Source organism: Panthera tigris, chromosome D1 (assembly GCF_018350195.1).
Source record: "Panthera tigris isolate Pti1 chromosome D1, P.tigris_Pti1_mat1.1, whole genome shotgun sequence".
Classification (NCBI taxonomy): domain Eukaryota; kingdom Metazoa; phylum Chordata; class Mammalia; order Carnivora; family Felidae; genus Panthera; species Panthera tigris.
The window spans coordinates 62,886,068-62,908,274 of record NC_056669.1 but is presented as its reverse complement, the minus strand read 5'-3'; the positions used below and the strand labels follow the sequence as shown (position 1 = coordinate 62,908,274).

General features: G+C 46.6%; 3 protein-coding genes across 20 annotated transcripts in view; 1 reads left to right on the top strand and 2 right to left on the bottom strand.

The window, feature by feature from the left end:
* Nucleotides 1–13,902, bottom strand: part of DNHD1 (dynein heavy chain domain 1) — a 92,771-nt gene extending 78,869 nt beyond the window's left edge. For 17 of the 18 annotated variants that reach the window (XR_006208426.1, XM_042958746.1, XM_042958747.1 and 14 more), the window contains exons 1-2: nucleotides 719–741; nucleotides 98–362 (exon numbers count right to left, since the gene is read on the bottom strand). Coding sequence is in view for 16 of the 18 variants with exons in the window: in XM_042958746.1 (XP_042814680.1) it covers nucleotides 98–161 (64 nt within the window). In the remaining 2 variants the exon portion in view is untranslated. Of the gene's footprint in view, nucleotides 1–97; nucleotides 363–718; nucleotides 966–13,837 lie in introns of those variants that run through there. The other variant, XM_042958753.1, reaches the window with a different exon arrangement.
* Nucleotides 13,903–13,988: 86 nt separating this feature from the next.
* TIMM10B (translocase of inner mitochondrial membrane 10B) lies at nucleotides 13,989–14,871 on the bottom strand. Its single transcript, XM_042958766.1, has 3 exons — nucleotides 14,771–14,871; nucleotides 14,499–14,594; nucleotides 13,989–14,325 (listed from the first exon to the last, which is right to left on the bottom strand). Exons 1-3 carry the CDS (start codon nucleotides 14,822–14,824, stop codon nucleotides 14,149–14,151), a joined length of 327 nt encoding a protein of 108 aa, XP_042814700.1. The 5' UTR covers nucleotides 14,825–14,871; the 3' UTR covers nucleotides 13,989–14,148.
* Nucleotides 14,872–14,951: 80 nt separating this feature from the next.
* On the top strand, nucleotides 14,952–19,864 carry ARFIP2 (ADP ribosylation factor interacting protein 2). The gene is made up of 8 exons (XM_042958765.1): nucleotides 14,952–15,118; nucleotides 15,909–16,049; nucleotides 16,303–16,399; nucleotides 17,122–17,240; nucleotides 17,428–17,649; nucleotides 18,176–18,333; nucleotides 18,478–18,652; nucleotides 19,097–19,864. The coding sequence occupies exons 2-8, from the start codon at nucleotides 15,951–15,953 to the stop codon at nucleotides 19,250–19,252; spliced, it is 1,026 nt and encodes a 341-aa protein (XP_042814699.1). The 5' UTR covers nucleotides 14,952–15,118; nucleotides 15,909–15,950; the 3' UTR covers nucleotides 19,253–19,864.
* The last annotated feature ends 2,343 nt before the right edge of the window (nucleotides 19,865–22,207 follow it).

The window sequence follows — 22,207 nt, the reverse complement described above, 5'->3', positions numbered from 1 at the left end:
CCCCAATGACTCTGGTAAGAAGCAGGCCCAAGACAAAGGCAGGGGCCCTCTCTGCACAAGAGTTCCTTCCCACCACCCAGGACACAGTCCCCCTCACCTGGTGTAAGGGGTACAGGAGGCAACGGAAGGGAAGAGAGACTGATGTGCTGGTAAGGTTTCATCCCAACTGCCTGTTGGAGAAACTGGTGAACCAAGACTTGGGTCCCAAGCACAGGCTCACTCTACTCACAGCTGCCCATACAGAGAGACTGGCACATGGAGGAGTGATCACTTGCACAAACTGATGCACACTTGGAAAGGGCTCACTCAGAGAACTTTGGTAACAGCAAGGAACGTCACTGGGAGTGGAGCCCAGGGATGGCCTGAAGGGAGGAACAGGTGGTCACTCTGTGGCAACAAAGCCCCAGGGCTGTCTGAACATGGGCTGAGGGGGGCTCTTGGGAACAGAAAGCACAGAGAACTACATGGTTCAGATGAGGTTGGGGGGAGTGTAGAGAGGAAAAAGTGGCAAAGGACCAAGCTGGAAGGAGGAGGAGGAGAAGGAGGAAGGGGAGGAGAAAGAGGAATAGGAGGAGGAAAAGGAAGGAGAGGGGGAAGGGGAGAAGAAGAGGGGAGGGGCAGGGGGTCCCTGGGAGTGTGGGAGGAGGGGACCTTCCTGGGGGCAGTGGCAAGGGAGATCTGAGGGCAAAGGGAAGAGGATTATAAGCTGGAGACTCACCTGCAGCTCCATTCCCTCCCAGCTGTTAGAACCGTTACAGGGTCCCTAAAGGCCCGAGCCTTCACCCCAGAATTCCGGAACCCTCAGAAACCGGAAAGGGGAGGAGTCAGCATCCGTGCTGGTCCGGGGTTGCACAAAGGCAGGGCGAGGGGCTCGGGCGAGGACTGGGAAGCTGAAGCACTGCGGCCCAGACCAAACCTGCTGGCTGCCCACACGCTTTGAGAATAGGTGATCAGTCTGGCTGGGTCTGAAAAAGAAATGACACGGTGATTTGGGGAAGTAGCAACCGTGAGGGCGTCGTGGGAAAGTATGATCCCTGTGCCTATTTATGCATTCACTGAACGTCTTAGCTGGCACCAAGTACCAACAAGTTATGTCTTTGGGACCCTACCTGCACTCCATCCACATATCCACCAACCCTACCTTACCACCTCCCCCACAAGCAAACTCCTAGTAAGACAAAATCCTTGATCATAAGAAGTCCAAAATGGGGGGTGGGAAGGTCTGAATGATTTAAGGAAAGAAGGAAGGAAGGAAGGAAGGAAGGAAGGAAGGAAGGAAGGAAGGAAGGAAGGAAGAAAGGAAGGAAGGAAGGGAAAGAAAGAAAAGAAAGAAAGAAAGAAAGAAAGAAAGAAAGAAAGAAAGAAAGAAAGAAAGAAAGAAAGAAAGAAAAAGAAAATTCAGCATATGACACAGTCCCACCTCTGCCCTGCAATCCAGATTTGTACGTCCATCTGCCTCCTTAATGGCTCTACTTGGATATCTGATAAATAACACAAACTTAAAATCTTAAAATGTCCAAACCAGACTTCTAACTACCACCTCCCTCCCGGTGGCAAAAGAAACCTACTCCTTTCACTGCCTTCCCCAAAATGACAAGTCCATTTTTCCAGTTGCTTGGGTCAATACCTTGAAATCACCTTAGATTTCTCTTTCCATCCCTCTCTTCCCACCTCAGCCTAGCTCCCATGTTGAATCCTTTGGCAAATTCTGTTGGCTATAACTTCAAAATCTATCCAGAATCCAACAATTCCTCACCACCTTAAGTGCCACAACCTTAGTCTGTGTCACTATCACTTCTCACCTGGATTATTCCATAGCCTTCTAACTGGACTCCCTCCTTCGACCCTTGTCCCCACAATCTGTTCTTTTCAGAGCAGCCAGTGACCCTTTTCACAGGGCAGCTCTTGTCACTCCTCTGCTTAAAACTAATGCCCTATCATCTCATTCCCTCCGGTGAAAGCCAATGTCCTACATGGCCTACAAGTTGCTATGTGATCAGCCACCTACTATTTCTCCTTCTCTCCTATTCTCTCTCCTCATCCACTCCACTCGAGCTGTGCTTGGATTACACCGAGGATGCTCCCATCTCAGAGCCTATGTATCAATTACTCTGCTTGTGTATCTATTAGGAGACATACAAGGTTTCATACAAGTTTTCTGTGCCTGTGTAACAAATTACCACAACCTAAGTAGCTTAGAAACAAATACCCGTTTAGTACCTTGTAGTTCTGCGGATCCATGTTTAGCATGGCTTGGCTGGGTTCTTTGCTCAGAGTATCAGAAACCTGAAATCTAAGAGTTGGCTGGGCTGAGTTCTCATCTGAAAACTCTGGGGAAAATTCTTTTCCAAGCTCATTCTTGCTGGCAGGATTCAGATCCTCACAGTTGTAAGACTAGGTCCCAATTTCCTTTCTGGCCATCAGTTGGGGACCATATTCAGGTCCTAGAGGCCACCTTCCTTCCTTGCCATGTGATTCATCCACCTTCAGGCCAGCAACCATGTCTCAAACTCTTTGCAAGCTTGGAATCTTTCTGAATCCAGCCAGAGAAATCTCCCTGCTTTTAAAAAGTCCATGTGGTTAGGTCAGACCCACCCAGATAATATTGCTTTCTTACAGTCAAGTCTGCCATATAAGCTGTCATATTCATAGTCCTAGCGATTATGTAGGATATGCACACAGGGAGTGGAAAATTCAGGACCATCTTAAAATTCTGCCAACCACATATGTTGTAACAACAAAAGGACCCCAAAATACAGTGGTTTAAACTATATGGAAGGTTTTTTTCCCTCTTACATAACTGCCCAAGTATAAATACTTGAGGGCTAACGTGGCAGCCTTTCAGTTGTTCTACTTTCTCCAAGAAGGTGGTCCTTGTCTTCCGTGTCCAAGAGAGTTCACCACCATGCTGCTAGGTCCCATCACAGTCCGTGGAGGAAGAATTAGGAGCCACACCCTTACTTTTTTTTTTTTATAATTTTTTTCATGTTTATTTATTTTGAGAGAGAGAGAGAGAGAGAGAGAGAGAGCAAGTAAGGGAGGGGCAGTGAGAGAGAAAGAGGGAGAATTGCAAGCAGGCCCCACAATGTCAGTGCAGAGCCTAATGCAGGGCTCAATCTCATGAACTGTGAGATAGTGACCTGAGCCAAAAATCAAGAGTTGGACACTTAACAGACTGAGCCACCCAGGCACCCAAGTAGGAGGCACACCTTTACTTTTAAGGGCACAATCTGGCAATGCACGCATCACTCAAACACATGGGCACACCTAGCTGCAAGGAAAGCTGTAAAATCTGATCTTTATTTCCAGTGGCCATGTGCCCAGATAAAAGTCAAGAGTCAATTAGTAAAGAAAGAAGGAGACAATGGATACTGAGGGACAATGAGAGGCTTATACCACAGGGAGCACTCTTCCAGATGTCCCCAAGGCTTATTCCCTCATTTCAAGTCTCTGTTCAGAGAGACCTTATCAATGAGTTCTTTGACTATCCAGCATAAAATAACAACACTGTTCCTACCTTCCTTACCCTTTCTACCCTGCATTATTTTTCTCCACAGCACTTAGTACCATCTCATATAAATACTTAATTTGCTTACTGCCTATTTCCCTTGACCAGAAACATAAGTTCCGTGGTGGCAGAGATTTTGATTGCTCTCTGTTGCATCCCCATTCCCTGGTGCTGGCACCATGAGTAGGTGATCAGAAAATATTTATGGGACAAATGCATAAATGTATAGCAGTCTTCATTGATGAGAAAGGGGATCACCTCTGGAGTCAGACTGTCTGGATCAAAAACCTGACTGTACCACTCACTAGTTGTACGGTATTTTGCCTCCATTTCAATTAAAAAAATTTTTTTTAATGTTTATTTTTGAGAGAGAGAGAGAGACAGAGTGTGAATGGGCAAGGGGTAGAGAGAGAGGGAGATACAGAATCCGAAGCAGGCCCCAGGCTCCAAGCTGTCAGTACAGAATCTAACATGGGGCTCAAACTCATGACAGATCATGATCTGAGCCAAAGTCAGACACTTAACCAACTGAGCCACCCAGGCACCCCATCAAAAAAATTTTTTTAAATAAAATGAAGGTAATAACAGCATTTACCTAACAGGGTTGCTGTGAGGATTAAATGAGTTAATGTACGTAAAATGCCTAGAATAAAGCTCAGTGAAGCTATGTGTTTTTCTTGTTTGTGGCACTCTACCAAGTGCTGTTTAGGTAAAGGTGGACAAGACATAATAGTGTTCAGTGAGGGCAGCAGCCCTTCCTGGAAAGGGCAAAGAAGAGTCCCAGAGTCACAGCAGGCCTTGAAATTCATGGCCCTAAAACAATGGTTTTCCAGACAGACAAGGACAGAAGGGAATCATGTTCAGTGGCCTCTACTGAGCCCTCAACACTGCCTAAAAATTGAATTATAGTTTTTCTGTCAGTCTACTCTTCCATTCTGTGAAAATTCTATTTCATACGTGTACTCTTTCATCTTCCATTTTCTTGTTTCACTCTCCAATGATAACTTCATCTCCTATTAAAAAAAAATTAGATGCTGTTTCAGAGTTCTTCAGAGAAACAGAAACAATAGGATACACACACACACACACACACACACACACACACATGTAGGTAAGTAGGTAGGTAGATAGATTTATTTTATTTTATTTTAGAGAGAGAGGGCATAAGTGAGGGGCAGAAAGAGAGGGAGGGGAGAAAGAGAGAATCCCACAAGGAGAGAGAGAGAGAATGAGAGAAGAGGGACTCACCTGAAGCAGGGCTAATTTTTTTTTTTTTTTTTTTTTTACCTGAAGTGGGGCTCATGCTCACCTAAAGCAGGGCTCGAACTCACTAACCCTGAGATCATGACCTAAGCTGAAGTCAGATGCTTAACTCACTAAGTCACCCAGGCATGTCCCTAGATAGATTTAAAGAATTGGCTCACATGATTGTGGGGGCTGGCAAGTTCAAAATCTATAAGATAGGTCAGTATGCTGGAAACTCAGGCAGGAATTAATGCTGCGGTCTTTTTTTTTTTTTTTTTTAAGTTTGTTTGTTTACTTATTTATTATTTTGAAAGAGGCAGAGACAGCATGAGCAGGGGAGGGGCAGACAGAGGGAGATTGAAAATCCCAAGCAGGCTGCACACTACCAGTTGCAGAGCCTGATCCAGGGCTCAAATGCACAAACTGCAAGATCATGACCTGAGCCGAAACCAAGAGTCAGACACTTAACAGACTGAGCCACCCAGGCACCCCAATGCTGCAGTCTTGAGACAGAATTCCTTCTTTGAGAAATCTGTTTTGCTTTTATGGTCTTCAACTGATTGAATGAAGCCCACCTTCATTAAGAGTAGTTTCTGTCATTTAAAGTCAACTAATTACAGATGTTAACCACATCTATCAAATACCTTCACAGCAATACCTAAATTAGTATTTGATTAAATAACTGGGCACTGTAACTTAGCCAAGTTGACACATAAAAACTAACTATCACACATAGTATTTAAAAGAAACTCTCTTAGGGCACTTGGGTGGCTCAGTTGGTCAAGCATCTGACTCTTGATTTCACCTCAGGTTCATGATCTCATGGTTTGTGGGATCGAGCCCCACATTGAGCTCTGCGCTGATACAGATGGGATTCCCTCTCCTCTCTCTGCCCCTCCCTTCCTCGCACATGCTCTCTCTCAAAATAAATAAATATTTAAAAAGTATATTAAAAAGAATGTTTAAAAAATAAACTCTCTCAATCTCCCAGTACCAAATTAAAAAACCACTTAGATCTGCTTTATCCATCCTCCATCCTTCCTGTTACCAATGAGATGCTCCTCCTTTCTCTAAAGCCAAGCTCTAGACCTTTGCTCTGGAACTCTCTTTCTTGCCTTCACTTAGTCAGCAAATAATTATTGAGCACCAATTGTTTTAGGCACTATTTTAGGTCTTTGGTTACATCAGCATACAAAGCAATAGCATTGACAAAACTCCTAATTTGTGATTTATAGAACGTAAATTCTAGTGGGAGATACAAGTAATAATAAACAAAATGAGCCCCCTTACCCATTTCACCAATGGGTGAAGGGGACCAAAAGGTAAAAATAAAAATAAATAGAACTTAGGCACAATATAATTGTAAGCCACAGGACTGGTCAATACATAGGGTATGATTTAAAACTCTCAATTTCCATAGAAATATTATTGATCTTAATCTTCACCCTCTCCAGTAGGATCACATTTAGAGAATTTATATCACTAGTCTTGGGAATGAAAATAATACTTTAAATCTGAAGGAAGAGAATTACATGCAAAAGCCCTACAATTGTTTCTATCCTAACCTAGTTTCTGTTTAGATGATAAAACAAGCCTATTCCAAAAGTCCACACTATGTACTGTTTATGTGTGATAACAGTCCAAAATAGTCTTCCAGGAAAAAAAAAAAAACAAAACAGTAATGTAAACCACTGCAGGAGACAATGCCAATATAAACAATTTTGTACAATCATGGTAATATATGACCAAATTTTATAAAATCTTGATCCAGAATTAAGAACAAAGAACAAAATGAGTAAACTACATAGTATGTGAGAAATAATGCCATGGAAAAACAGAGAATAAAGAGAATCAGGAATGTCTAGGGAGAGTATGGGTTGCAATGTATATATGTATGTATGTATGTATGTATGTATGTATGTATGTATTTTGTATTGTTTTCAGGAGTTGAATTTAGTCATCACTTACATGTACCACCCAGTGCTCATCACAAGTGTCCTCCTTAATACCCATTACCTATTTAACCCATCCTGACCCACCTCCCTCCATCAACCCTCAGTTTATTCTCCATGGCAAAGAGTCTCTTATGGTTGGTTTCCCTCCTTTTCCCCCCCTTCCCATAAGTTCATCTGTTTTGTTTCTTAAATTCTAATATGAGTGAAATCATATGGTATTTGTCTTTCTCTGACAGACTTATTTCACTTAGAATAATACACTCTAGCTCCATCCACATCGTTGCAAGTGGCAAGATTTCATTCCTTTTGATGGCTGAGTAATATATACATATATATATATACATATATATATATATACATATATATATATATATATATTTCTTCTTTATCAATGGACATTTGGGCTCTTTCCATAGTTTGGCTATTGTGGATACTACTGCTATAAACACTGGGGTGTATATACCCCTTCAAATCTGTTTTTTTTTTTTGTATCTTGGGGTAAATATCTAGTAATGCAATTGCTGGATCATAGGGTAGTTCTATTTTTAACTTTTTGAGGAGGCTCCATACTGTTTTCCAGAGTGGCTGTACTGCGTTGCAGTTTTAAATAATGTTATCAGAGGGGCACTTGGGTGGCTCAGTAGGTTAAGCAGCCGACTTCAGCTCAGGTCATGATCTCTTGGTTTGTGACTTTGAGCCCCATGTCGGGCTTTGTGCTGACAGCTCAGAGCCTGGAGCCTGCTTTGGGTTCTGTCTCTCTCTGTCTCTCTCTCTCTCTGCCTCTCCCCAACTTGTGTTCTCTCCCTCTCAAAAATAAAGATTTTAAAAAATTAAATGATGTTATCAGAATAAGTCTTAATAAAAAAGGCTTATTCTAAGCAAAGACATGAAGGAAAGGAGGGTAGCCCTTCTCCCCGTCTTTTGCTTGATTAATTCTAACTCATCCTTCAGATCTCAGCTTCTAAATCACTGCTCTGGGAGGCTCTCTTTCATCCCCCACACAAGTTCCTACCACTGTATGTTCCCATTACGACACATATTTCTTCTTTGTAACATGATTACTCATTCTATATTGAACTTCACCATACCTGTGTTAAGTCCCAAGAGAACAAAGATTGCCTATTTTATTCACCTCTGTATCTACAGGGCTTAACAGTGCTGGAAAACGCAGTCACTCAGATATTTGTGAAGTACTGAATATATGAATGCAAGTGGGGCACACTCAGAAAAGGAAAAAGAGTCCAGAATTGGCATGATGTATCTCAGTACCACAAATAAATTGATCCTTTTATAACCAAGGGTGAGAAAATCAAAAACTGAGAAAAGGGGGTTGGAGATGAGGCAGAGAGATCACCTGAACCCTGATCACCCAAGAAAGCCTCAGTTATGAAGCTAAAGAGGCTGAAGGTCATGGAAGGCATTAAGTGGATGAGGATCATTGTTAAATTTATATTTTGCAAGAATCACTCTTGATTAATGTGGAAAACAGATTGGTGGGTATCTTCTAATAGCCATTCTCTTCTTTGTTAGTAACAGAGCTCCCATTTTTTAACTGGGTAAAAAAATGATGAGTAAGAATAAAGTGACATCTCCCAGCTTTCCTTGTGACAAGGTCTGACCACATGACAAATTTCTGATGTGCAACTTTTAGGATGTGTCCTTAAAGGGAGGGGGGCATGCCTCTTCACCCACCCCCTCCTCCATTCTGACCCTTGGAATGTTTATGTGATAAGTAAAACTCCATCTTGGGTCACAAAGTTGAGAGTCATACCACTGATACAATAAACAGAAAGCTGATGAGTATCGGTTCTCAGTTGACTGTGATGCCACACCAGTTTTGGACTAGATTTTTACTTGAAAGAATAAAAGTTTGTAAGTCACCATCATTTTCAGTCTGTTACGTATACCTTAGCTAAATGCTAATCAAAGCAGTCCAGGCTCAAGAAAGAAGCTGCTACGTGATTGCTGCTGTAATCTTTAGAAGAGCTGATGAAAGTTTGACTAAGGTAGTGACAAAGGAGATGGAGAGAAAAGAAAGGGTTCAAGAAATATTTAAGCAGAACTACAGTACTTAGAAAGTGAGTGAAAACTAGAATGACTGATTTACTCCAGATGGAGGCTTTCAGGTGTTGACTGATCTGTGAATATGAAGGGTAGAAGATACCAACCAGTGAGATTTTGAATGAAAAACACCTCCAAATCATTGGCAAAAGATCAAAAGTTCAATGAAGATTCATTTCTGTCTCTTCTCATATAAAGCCTTTCTCTTGATATGTAAATAGTAAACTGAGCTGGGAGGAACTTGAAAGATGTTCATTCAATATTTGCCAGGCACATATTATGTGCCATATTATGTGATAAGGATACAATGGTGAGCAATACAGACATGGGACTGTGACCTCATGAGGTATATAATTAATTACCAACTGTTAGAAGTGTTACATGCAAAAAACAAGAGCAATTATGGGAGCTGGAGTCTAGGAAGAGTTATCTGAAGAAACAGCATGTGAACTAAGTACTCAAGAATGAATAAAAGTTAACTACGTAAAGTAAGGGGGAAAGCACTGCAAGCCAGGAGATAGCAGGTGCAAAGGCCCTGAGATTGAATAGCACATGACAGATTAGAACTGAGAAGGCAACGTGGTTAGAGCACAGAGAGGGAACAAGTGAGGTGTGGTTCAATTCAACAAACGGTGCTGATAGTCCAATGTTTGACAGCCAATAAAATAAAGCTGAGATGGGCAAGGGCTGGATCATACAAGGCCTCACAGGTCACATGTAGAATGTGTTTTATCCTAAGAAGAATGGGAAGCTATTGCAAGGTTTTAAGTATCAGTTTGTGTTTTCTGACCTATGAATGGAGAACAGATTGGAGGGATGCAAAAGTGGACATGAGGTAGTAGCAATTGCAGTAACCTTGGTGGAAGATTGTGAAGACAGGGAGAAGCAGACAGAATCAAGGGCTATTTAGAAATGTAAAATGCAAACTGATGGGATTTGGCAACTGAATAAGGGGATGAGTGAGGTTCCTATCTTCTGCAACTGGAGAAGTACTAGGTATAAGATGAAAATTGATGAGGAAAATATGTTGAGGTGGGGATGTCAATCAAGTAACTCAGAAGAGAGATCTGGGAGTCATCAGTAATTGAAGCTCGGAGTAGGGAGGAAATGATTCTAGAAAAATGTCTGAGAAAGAACAGGCCCTAGAGAAATCTTTAGATGTAAAGGCCAGAGACAGGTGAGCCTCAAAGGAGGCTATGAAGCTGCAGTGAAAGTAGCAGAACCATGACTGGAATCACAGACACCAACAAAAGACTGCTAATGATGAGGAACTAGTCAATACTACCAGATGCTATTGAGAAGTGAAGTAAACGGAGGACTGGGAAATCATCACTGAATTCAGAGATATGAAAGTCACTTGGTGAGCCAGGGTAACCTCATTAAGAAGGGTTTCAATATAAAGGTTGTAGAAGTCAAAACAGAGTGGGTGGATGAATGGGAATGGAGAGTGCCGAAGTATCCAACTGTTTTTGAGAAGTTAAGCTATAGAGTGGGGGAAAAAATAGGATGGTAACTGGAGAAATAAGGTAGGGTGGTTTGCCTGTTGTTACAGGAAGTCTTTAGCATGGTTAAACAATGGTGAGAATATAGTAAAATAGGAAAACCGATGTCGGAGATTCCCAAAGAAGGAAGGACTAGGATTTAGGGCAGGAATAGGCATTGGCCTGAAGAGGCATGCTTGCTCTGTTTACACAGGAGGGAAAGAGAATGATGCAGATGTAGGTGGGTGACCAAGTTTTGTTGAGATTTTGTGGGAGCTCCCAACTGATAGCTTCTACTTTTACCTATGAATTAAAAAAATGTTACCTGTAGAAAACTTGAGAGAATGGTGAGGGTAATAAGAGGTTTAAGAATATTGGTTTGAAACAGTCATTGCAGGGAGAGACTAGAAAAAATCTGGTGGGATTATAGGGGTTGAGACCCCAGTTGACGCTGGTAATCATGAATTCATTGTGATGTAAATCTGCTATGTGGTGATTTCCTTGGGCTTTTAGCTGTCCAAATGCAGGCAGACAAATGTCTTATTTTATCAGATTCCAACAAAGAGATGACAAAGAAATTTAGTCTGTTCCAAGAGAGTGACTGGAATTTAAGCTGGACAGGAACAGAAAGACATAAGGTGTTAGTGGAGAGAAGGTAGAATCAATGGCTTGAATGCTCCAGTGAAATCAAAGAATAGTAGAGAAATAGATCAATAAAGTGGAAGGAATACAGTGAGTGAATAAGATGCTGGTAATTGTGTTTTAAAGATGGAGCAGTTTGGGGTAATGACAACGGCCAGGACATAACTAAGGGAGTGGGTGGCTAAGATAGAGTGAAAATTATTGGAGACTGGGTGAAGGAACTTGACTGGGTCAAGAAGCCAAAATATTGAATGGACTGTCCATGTAATATTAAAGTATCAAGGGATTGATAGGAAGACCAAGGGCTAGCTATTTAGAGGAAAATAGGAGAGTGGTGGTTACTAAGGACAGTAATGAGAAACTGTAGTACAGCTGAATAGGTTCCAAGGAATCAGACTTTGCAAACAAGTTCTAAAGCTACAATGGCAAGAACATGAACGCTGTCTCCAGTATGTACATATAAGGGATAAAGCTTTAACACTTATTCTTGTGTTGTGCATGAAACATCACATTGTTTTCGTTATGCCAATGGCGATCACTTTATGGCAAGACCGGAAGGAGACGTGACTAGAGCAGATGGATAACAGGGATAACAGGAGTAGGATTCTTCTTCCAAGTACTGAACATATTTATAAACAGAGAGGAAAGAAGAGGTTAAAAAGTTAGAGATTAAATGATGGATTAGATTGAGATACCTGTTTTTCCCCATGCCTAGGGACAGGTTGGGTACAGATGAACAAGCAAAGATAAGCCTCTGCAAGTTCAAAGCCTTTAGAGCCAGACAGATTTTGTTCCTGGTCCTTCTCCAGCAAGCAGAAGTTATGTGGCATGGAAACCCAGACAATTCACAATGGAAATTTACTGGCGCAAGGATACACACGAACATCCATGCGGAAGAGTCCTCTCAGCAGCAGCAAAATATTCTAGGTCCCCATTCCCCCCATCTTGGAATTGTTACATTTACAAGTGGTTTCACCTGCACTTGTACTTTTCGAGGACAGAACTCTATTGAGTAGACATGAAGCCACTCAGTAGGGAAGTTCCTGGTCAGCAACTTCTACATTCCTAACAAAACCTTCTGTTCAAAGTATAGCAGCTAAAGAGGCAAAAAGCTGTTTGGAGCCACTTTTCTCAAGAAGTAATTATGTATAAGATGGGGTTCTGGTACATTCTGGATTCTTGCTTCTTCATCCATTAAATGGGAATAATACCTCTTACTTGTAGTTTTGCTATAAAGATTAAGACATATCACTATCAGAACCCATATGAATTGGGTGGTTTAATGGATATTTTGAGGCAGCCTGGTGTAGTAAAAAGAACATGGATTTTAAAGTCAGATCTAGGGGCACCTGTGTGGATCAGTCGGTTAAGCATCTGACTCTTGATCTTGGCTCAGGTCATGATCTCATGGTTTGAGAGTTTGAGTCCCACATCAGGCTCTGCACTGACAGCACAGAGCCTGCTTGGGATTCTCTCCCTGTCTCTCTGCCCCTTCGCAACTTGTGCTCTCAAATATAAACAAACATTAAAAAAAAAGTTTAGGTTTATATTTTAAAATAGGGTCTGCTACTAAAGAATTTCAACTTCCTGATCCACACAGGGGAGAAAAATGTCTCTTTTGTGCATGGTTATAAAGAGTTTAATTATTGTGGGAGCCAATGTCTAAGAGCTTCCATTTCCTCTGTAAAAAATAGAACATGGTCACCTGATGGGGGGTAGTTGAGGGTGAAGTGGGGGATGAGAGCAGTGAAGGTGTAAAATAATTGCCATAGTAATTATAGGAGATGAAGGGCACCTGGGTGGCTCAGTCGGTTAAGCCTCTAACTTCAGCTCAGATCATGATTTCATGGCTTGTGAGTTCAAGCCCCACATGGGGCCCTGTGCTGACCCTCGGAGCCTGAAGCTTGCTTCGGATTCTGTGTCCCTCTCTCACTCTGCTCCGTGTCTCTCTCTCTCTCAAGAATAAATAAACATTAAAAAATTTCTTTAAAAAAAAAAAAAGAGATGAAACACACCACGAACTGAGAAAGGATTGATTGCCTGTTGGTAGTGAGGGCTTGGTTGAGGTTGGAGACCTTGAATATTTAGTGGCATGCATTACACAGCCGTGTTTTTCTCTGGCAGTCTGAACAGAGGACCAGAAAAGATAAAACAGCTGGAATGATACAACAAGGACACAGAGGAGGCAAGAAAATGTGGTGACAGAGTGATAGGCCATTCAGGCTGGTGAATACAGAAGTAAATTCCACAAGGAGGGCAATAATGAGGGAAAAATGGAGAGGCTCAACATAGAAATAACAGAACAGAGACAGTGGAAACAATATGGGATAGAGGATAGAAGAGCTGGAATTAGATTATAGACATGCAGGTAACATTAAAGAGGTCCCGAAGATTTGCATTATCCCTTTTGCCCCCCATAACTACCATCATCTACTTCTCCCTTGGGTTCCTCTCCCTCAGATCTGGCTGTATTGCAGAATATGGTCCCTCAAGTTTCCCCTTTCTGACCGCTCCTGAAGACAAGCACACAGACCTTCTCTATTTAAATGCTGTACTGCTTATCCTGGGGAAGAGGGAAAATAGTAAAAAAGTAACAACTTGGGGAAATGGTTGAAGTTCCACAACACCCCGAAATTCATATAGGTTTCATCTCTGTTCTGGGACTACTGACTTCCCAAGAGGCAGTCCCTAGAAGCCCTGTGATTTCTTGATCTGTTGTCCTTAGAGATCTCCTCTTTTCCCTAAATTTAGCAGAATTTCTTCTTGAAAGATAGAGTCCATGAAAAAATAGTTATGAATGAATGCATACCTGGCTCACAAATGAGCCATTTAAGTCAGACAGACTTAAGTGAAGGACAGCTAGAAAGAGCTCTCATTTTCTCTGTCATTTGGGCAGGAACCAGCTTCCTGTTGCTATTACCAACATTAAAATTGTACCCACAGACCTTGCTTTAACCAGGCGCCGGGGAATCTTCTACACATAGAAGGCAATTTCTCCACTGCCAAGGCTGAGGCCAGCAGATATGCAATAACTGACAGAATAAAGGATGTTGCCAACAAAGTGGGCAAAGCTTCCTGCCCAGAACATAAACCAAACAGAGTAAAAGCGGGTTTATTGGCTCCAGGAAAAGGAGCAATAGTACCCAGCTCTCAGGCAATCCCTCACTCTACATACAGGCTGCATTCAGCCCAAGGTCCACTGGCTCCTTCAATTTGAGGGTCCATCCAGTGCCTCCCTTCCTGGGGTTGAGGAGGGCTAGCTGCCTGATGGTGAGGTTCCGGGCTGTTCAGCAGCAACACCTGGCCCAGCTGAGGCAGCCTCGTAGTCTGCGATGCGGCGCTGTACCAGAGCAGGCATGAGCTGCACGTAAGCGGCCATGAGGCGGTGGTTGGAATGGATCAGCTTTCCAGCACAGCTGTGCAAACAGGCCTCCTGGAAGGAAGACAGGGTGAAGCAGAGGCCAAAGGTGTCCTGTCGGGTCCGCCTCCTTCCTTCCCATCCCTAACCTAAGGGTGAGGGTCGTAGAAAGGCCAGGGCCAGAGGCAGGGGGAGTGGCGGTTGGGAAGGATCTACGGCGCACCTCCCTACTGAGTTTCCCGCCTAACCTCCTCAGCATCCAGAGCTCGGTGGTGCAAGCTGGGCACGCAGCGCTGGAAGCAGAGTTCCGTCATCCGATTGTAGACCAACAGGAAGTCCCGCAACTAAGAGAAAAGGGGACAAAGAACTCAGCGGTAAGGGGGCAACTTAAGGCCGCATCGCCCGAGATTTCCCAGGACCCTGTGCCACAGCCCTACATTCCCAGCCCTCAGATCTCCAACCAAACGGACAAGGATGCTGGCTGAACTTATGGCCCTGCAGCGACTTAGCGCGCACTCACGTTTCTCAGCTGCTGCTGCTGCTGCTGCTGCTGCTGCGGCTCCTGCGGCTCCATCGCACCACCCGCGCACCCTACGTCACTTCCCCACAGCTTCTTGGTAACGCCCCGGAAGTGATCTCTCCTCCCTCCCCAGGGAATGAGGGGTTGGCTCAAGGATCGCCCTGCCCCGGGCTTTAACGTCATCTCCGCCCTTATAATCTGCGACGTGGCCGGCTTCTTCTGCCCGGGAGGGGACGTCACTTCCGCCGAATCCCTGACCTGCTGCTAGGATCGCGACGGGAACTGGAGCCCGAGGTCCCCGCGCGGCCCGGGCCTGGCGCCCTGAGGGGAAGAGCGGCCCGGCCCGAGGTGAGGAAGACAGACTTGGGCGAGGGGAAGTTGAACGCACGAACCTGCCCTGAGGGAAAGATGCCACTGAGCTCTGGGGAAGGATGAGGACACACCTGATGCCCAGGTGTGAGGGGTGGGGGGGGCGGGGACTCACACACCTGGGGGACATAACTGACTTTGGAAGGGATCACCTATGTCTTGGGAAAAAGAGGCTTTACTCAGAGGCCGGGAATATACACCAACTGATTCAACTAAGGCCTGGGGGGGGGGGGGGACGAGGAAGAGGAGGTGCATGAGATGGAGGAGAGGGAGACCCCTGAAGAAAAGGGGAAGAAACACTACAGGAGTGTGAAAGGCCAAGCAGCAATGGAGAACATACCTGAATGGGAGGAGTAGGCTCCTGAGCCTTGGAAAGGGGTTAATCGGATGGGGGGAAACAGCTGCATGGGGATAAGCTTCAAGACAGCACAGACTTTATCTCTCTTGGTCACTGCTGTGACCTCAAATAATGCATGAGACATAGTAGGCACTCATTAAATGTCTGTCAAATGACTGAATGCATGAATGATCACAGGGGCCCTGGTGGGATTGAGGGTTCACAAGAAGACACCTGGGGCCCGGGTGTGCATGTGTAAAAATAATGCACCTTGGAGAGGAGAAATACATATCTGTGAGAAGAAAGGAGTCGTGGCCAAACCCCAGAATACTCAAGTCCTAGGACAGCCTCCAAAACTTCTGAAATGGTGGGGAAACCTTTCTTTCTGGAGTACTGGCCAGTTTCCAGAATTGTCTGTGTTGGGCTTTGCAGGGCGCTGGGGTGGAGACTTTGACTCCAATCCCTTCCCTAGCCATGACGGACGGGATCCTAGGGAAGGCAGCCACAATGGAGATCCCCATCCACGGGAACGGTGAAGCGGGGCAGCTTCCTGAGGATGATGGGCTGGAGCAGGTGCTTCTGTTTGATTCTTCTCCATATTGTTTCAATTTAGGAATCCCAAATCATAAGCCCTGGCCTTTCACCCCATTCCAGTAGCCTTACCCTAACTTATCTAACTCCCTCCAATCTTTTTACAAATCTTCGTTCTGATTCTATGCAGACTTCCCTTGTGTGCTCTCTCTGTGATGCTTCAAGCTTGTTCTCACCCCCCAAATGCTTCAGCTGCCCCTATGTTCCTGAAGCCCCCCTCTTCTCTGGCCTATAGGACCTCCAGCAGGTGATGGTGTCAGGACCCAACCTCAATGAAACCAGCATTGTGTCTGGTGGCTATGGGGGCTCTGGTGATGGACTCATCCCCACAGGTATGAATGATCAGAACAGGACAGGAAGCTTGAGTGGAGAGAGGGAGAGGAATGGTTCTGGGGAGTATAGGATGTGTCAAAGAAAGCTTGAATTATGACTGGAGATCTTGGGAACTTCTGCTAGTATGAACCTTATGGACTGTCCTCAGCCCAGGGTTGTCCAGTTGCTCCCACTTGCCATTTAGCCCCTGAGATGTGTCCATTTGTTCTTTCTCTGCTGCCACCACCCAAATCATGTTAAGAACTCTGTTTCACAGAAGTTCTCCCTGCTCTAGAGCTTGAGCCTGATTTGGAACTCTGAAGTTTCTTAGAGTTTTACTTTAGACTCTAAAGCTTAGAGGAGCAAACAGCCCTGAATCTCACACTGACTAAGATTCCACATGGGAATGTTAGGTTTCTTGCTATCAGGATCCACCATCCTTGACCTGCCACCCCATATTCAGTGTATTTTTTTCTGTTTCCTCTGTCCCCGTACACCAGCAACTCCCTCCCCCACTCCAGCCCCCATCACCACCTCAAAAGGAGGCCAGATGTATATTGGGATATGGGTCTTAGGGAACAAGGTATGAGTTCTTCCTAGTGAGTAGGAGAATCTCATTGTCCCTAGTTTCTGCTACTTCAGGGAAGCAATTTTCATATGCTGGGTGGGAGGTACGGGTGGAGCCACAGAGACATCTGATTATGTCTGAGAGAGGCTGGTGTCAGAGAACTTGGTCCTTTAGGGTCTGGCCGCCATCCGTCTCACAGTACCACTCCTGCTGGCCCCGGAGATGAGGTGGCTCGGGGCATCGCCGGAGAGAAGTTTGACATTGTCAAGAAATGGGGCATCAATACATATAAGGTGGGATTTAAGTACCTTTCCCTTCCCCCAGACTTCCCCTGGGTACCTTTTCCCCATCTTCTGAATTCCACTATCCCATCTACGGCTGAGACTAGGAGCCTGGGGATGCTAGGGTAGATACCTGTTTGGAGGGGCGGCGGGGGGCAGGGTGCTAGGGCTCTGACTTATTCTCCCACTTCCCAATCAGTGCACAAAGCAGCTGTTGTCAGAAAGATTCGGCCGAGGCTCCCGGACTGTGGACCTGGAGCTAGAGCTGCAGATTGAGTTGCTGCGTGAGACGAAGCGCAAGTATGAGAGTGTCCTGCAGCTGGGCCGGGCACTGACAGCCCACCTCTACAGCCTGCTGCAGACCCAGCATGCACTAGGTGACGCCTTTGCTGACCTCAGCCAGAAGTCCCCAGAGCTTCAGGTGCCTTGGTCAGGCCAAAGAGGGTGGGGAGACTGGGCCCGGGCCCTCCCAGGCAGTCAGCCCTCAGCCTCCCTCCCTCCCTCCCTCCTGCAGCCCAGAGGGAGAACCCCTCCAGGGTGGGCCCAGCCCTACCCCCAGCAGCACTCACCTGTGGAGGCAGCCTAAGGGTTTGTACAGAGGTTCAGAAGTTGGAGGGGTGGGGGAGATGGCACACTAGATGCCTCACAAGTAACCCTTCTCTGCATCAGTGCTCGGCCTAATCAGAGCCCCTCCCTTGCCTGCTGCACTAGCTTTCCCTATTCCAGTCCTGTGAACTTATCTGAGAACCCCACTCCCACATTCCTACCCTAGGCATTTCTGGGTGGTCCCACTAACTTTCTGGCTAAGAGAGCCTTGCTGGAGGCAGTCCTTGGTTGTTCCAGTTTCAATGGCTGTTTCCTTCCTGGGGAGGAGGGGAATGAGGGCCCTACAGCTTGATTCAGGTAGGAACTGTTACTCAAGGCCTGTCCTCCCCTTCTGCCTTCAGGAGGAATTTGGCTACAATGCAGAGACACAGAAGCTGCTGTGCAAGAATGGAGAGACACTGCTAGGGGCTGTGAACTTCTTTGTCTCTAGCATCAATACATTGGTCACCAAGACCATGGAAGACACACTCATGACTGTCAAACAGTATGAGGCTGCCAGGTGTGGGCACCAGCAGGGCCCAGGGTTTTGGGAGTTGGCTGGCATGGGTGGAAGTTTGAGCTTTGGGGTCGTAAGAATTGAGGAAGGAAAGGAAAGTATGTGTGGACACAGGGGTGGAGACCAGCCTGTATTACCCTTCCCCAGGCTGGAATATGATGCCTACCGAACAGACTTAGAGGAGCTGAGCCTAGGCCCCCGGGATGCAGGGACGCGTGGTCGACTCGAGAGTGCCCAGGCCACTTTCCAGGCCCATCGGGACAAATATGAGAAGCTGCGGGGAGATGTGGCCATCAAGCTCAAGTTCCTGGAAGAAAACAAGGTGCCAACCCCACCCCTTTGACCCCAGTCCACTTTCCCATCTATAACACTGACCTTCTACCCCTAAGACCCTCCCCATCACTGGATGGGGAAATGCAGCCTGGCTAAGAAGTGGGATCTTTCCTCCAGCCCCTTCAACTCCTGGACCTTTCCAGTCACCTACCCTCCAATCCCTGGCCCTTTTCTATTGGAGGATTTGGTTGCTGATCCCAGGAACATAACTGGGAAAAATCACCTCACCCTGGGCTGGGGTACCAGAATGCCAGACCCGGCAAATCAAGTCAGGTTTCTCCCATCAGATTGCCCTTATCCTTTGACTCCGTTAGTGGAGGTCAACCCCCACCCTGAAAGCACTATCAGAGCAGAATCCATGTACCCCTGGTCTGGGCTCAGGCTCAAGAAGGGCATCTGAGTCCAGTCTCAGCTGACCCTGCTGGACCCCCAGATCAAGGTGATGCACAAGCAGCTGCTGCTCTTCCACAATGCCGTGTCAGCCTACTTTGCTGGGAACCAGAAACAACTGGAGCAGACCCTGCAGCAGTTCAACATCAAGCTGCGGCCTCCAGGAGCTGAGAAGCCCTCCTGGCTAGAGGAGCAGTGAGCTGCTCCTAGCCAAACCTGGCTATCAAGAAGGACATTGGGAGAGGCAGTCCCAGGGTGGGAGAGATTGGACATGGGACATCCCTTGCCACCTGCCCTCTGGCTTGGGTTCCCTTTCCCTTGCTGGGGCCTCATACCAGTTTTGCCCACACTGCTGTGGTAGGGAGGGGGCCTGCAGGCCCGGCAGCTGCTGCCCTGTCCTTTATCTTCCTGGCCACTGGGCTTCATTCCCAGATCTTTTCCTTCCACTCCACAGCCAAAGGCTATGACAAAACCACTCCCTGGCCAATGGCATTACTCCTCAGGCCTATCCCCAGCTCCTGGGGTGTGCCCCCTGACCAATGGCAGAGTCTCAAAAGGCCCTGTCAGCCAATGGCAGCTCTTCTTGGGCTCCCCTGAGCCAATGATGTTGCCTCCAGTACCCTTTGTCCCTCCTCTATGCGTCCCCAATGCAGAGAAGGGGACTGGGACCAAAGGGGTGGGGATAATGGGGAGCCCCATTTCTGGCCCTGCATCTGAATGGGCTTCCCCTCACCAACCCACCCAGTTTAATTGTGCTTAGAGCCCTGGAAGATTGGGACCTAGCACTAGGAATAAACCTTTCATAAAAGCAGGCCCAGTGAGGTCAATTTGTGGGGGGGGACTCTAGGAGGGTGGGCTGGGTGGAGAAATACTCAGTCTAATCATACACCAAAATCCTATCAAGTCAGAAGAGCAGAGGCCAGATAGCTGAAGTCACAGGTTTCAGGAACAGTCTGAGATCCTACTCTTCCCCCAGCCCCAGCTGGAGCTGAAGCTTTATTTGCTCTTTAGGCCAGCACCGAGATAGCTATGGTCTTAAGAGCATGGGGCCTAGAGGGGGTTGGGCCCGCTGACCTTCATCATCCATTCATTCATACAGCAAATATTTACTGAGTGCTTTTATTTGCCAGGCACTGCACTAGACCCTGGGGAAACATCAGTGAATAAAACTCAGTCCCTGCCCAAGCGCTCATGGCCTAGTGGGGGATAGAGACAAGTAACCAGGCAACTACAATACAGTAATGAGTACTAGGATACAGAAGTTCAGGGAACTATGGGAGTGCAGAGGAGGGGTGTCTAGCCCAGTCTGCAACGGAGATGGGATGTCAACTTGAAAACTAAGAACTGAACAGCAAGTAGGCACAGCCAGGCAAGCAATAGGGAGAAGAGCAACCTAGGCAGAGAGGCCAGTGTATGTGTTAGCCCTGATAGGACCAGAGTGCAATTCACTTTGAAATGAAAAGTGGAAGGGGAGTGGCTAGAGGAGGGCTAGGGAAGTGAGGCAGCAAGGAGTCACACTGGGCCTGTTCAGGCTCATTAAAGACTTTTGTCTTTAGAGGAGAAAGGTAGCTGTGATGCTTTTTCAAGCACAAGTTTGATGGGATGGGAGAAATCTAAGGTTGTGGAAAGTAGTCCTCATGAGGCTTGAAACAGTGTTATACAGACCCTGGCTCCCTTACATTGGATAGTCTAGTGGCCCTGGCCCAAAACCCCAAAGCAAGCATGAATGCTGAGACTCATTCACAAACATTGGAGCACCTGTGCTGGGTGCCAGACCTCATCAGGTGGATGAGAGGTTGAGGGTGCACCCAGGTGTTGAGCACTTATCAACTTTGTGTGGGACAAGAAAGTACCCCCAACAGCACTTTGATTCAGTCAGGGCCTTGGTACCATCACTTCTGTGCTTCTTGGTCAAGGAGAGCTCCAGAATTTTTCAACATTCTCCCCTACCTCTCTCAAGAGCTGGAAGAAGGGGACAATCCAGTCAGCAGATTGTCATAGCACTGAGATCCACACAGCCTGATTTTGCTCTTTGTCACTGACTCTGCAGCTTCCAGGCATCCTTTCTGGGTTTTGGTCAGCCTGCAGTCATCTGACTGGAGCTTGATTATTAGGTTGGGTGGTCCACATACAACCCCCCACTTTATGGGCCACTGGGGACTTCCAACATGAAATGTACTGAATCTCCAGGTGATTGGGGGCAAGATCTAAAGCAGAGCTCAAACCATAGCTACACCACTTTCTAAGTGAGTTAGCTGATCAGGGTTAACGTCTGGGGAGCCAAGGGCCCTCAGTTTCTTCCGCTGTAAAACACATCTAATAAAAGAAGATACCTATTAAGATTATGAGTATTAAGGAGATAATATATGTAAAGTGATTCGTTATGTGTCTGGCACATAATAAGCACTCAGTCCCTGTTAACTGTTATTATAATTTTTATTATTTACCACCGGGGCTGCTTTTCCACAATGTGATGATTCTGAATTGCTCTGGTTTTTTGGAGTGTGGAAGGGAGTCGCTGGATGGTCTGAACCATAATCTCCTCGCGAGGGGTCTCCTCACCTACAGCCAAATCAAGTCCCCCACCTTTCACCACCCCGTCCGCCCCTTCTCCTAGCGCTTTGGGTGCTGTGCTTCCACCTGGAGGCCCTTCCGTCGCCCAGAGATCCATGCCGAGGTACGGACTATCCCGTATCCCCCTGCCGCAGCAGAGAGCACACTAGCATATTCCCAAGGAGCCCCCGAAGAAAGCTGGGAAGTGCACCTCCTGGAGGGCCCGGACCGGCTCCCAGAGTCCGAAATCTCTGCTGCCCAGCTGCGTTTCCTTGACGGAGCCTCAGCCCAGTTCCTGAGACCTGCCCCGGAGCGGTCGGGAGCCAGAGGCAGCTGGCAGAGATCGTGGATCCGGGATCCGGCTCACGCGTTCCCCAACCCGCCGGCTGAGGCAGCTCCCGTAGGAGCCTCGAGGGGGTTGGGGGAGCCCGGCGGGTGGGGTAAAAGGGGGCGGGGCCTCCGCGGCGGCGGGCGGGCCGTGGGTGGATCTTCAGCACCCGAGCCGCCCCCTCCCCCGGCGGGTCCGCAGCCCCGCCCCGGCCCCTCCCTCCGGCCTGTGCGGCGGGTCCGGCGGCGGCGCCGGCGCGGGGACAGGCGGAGG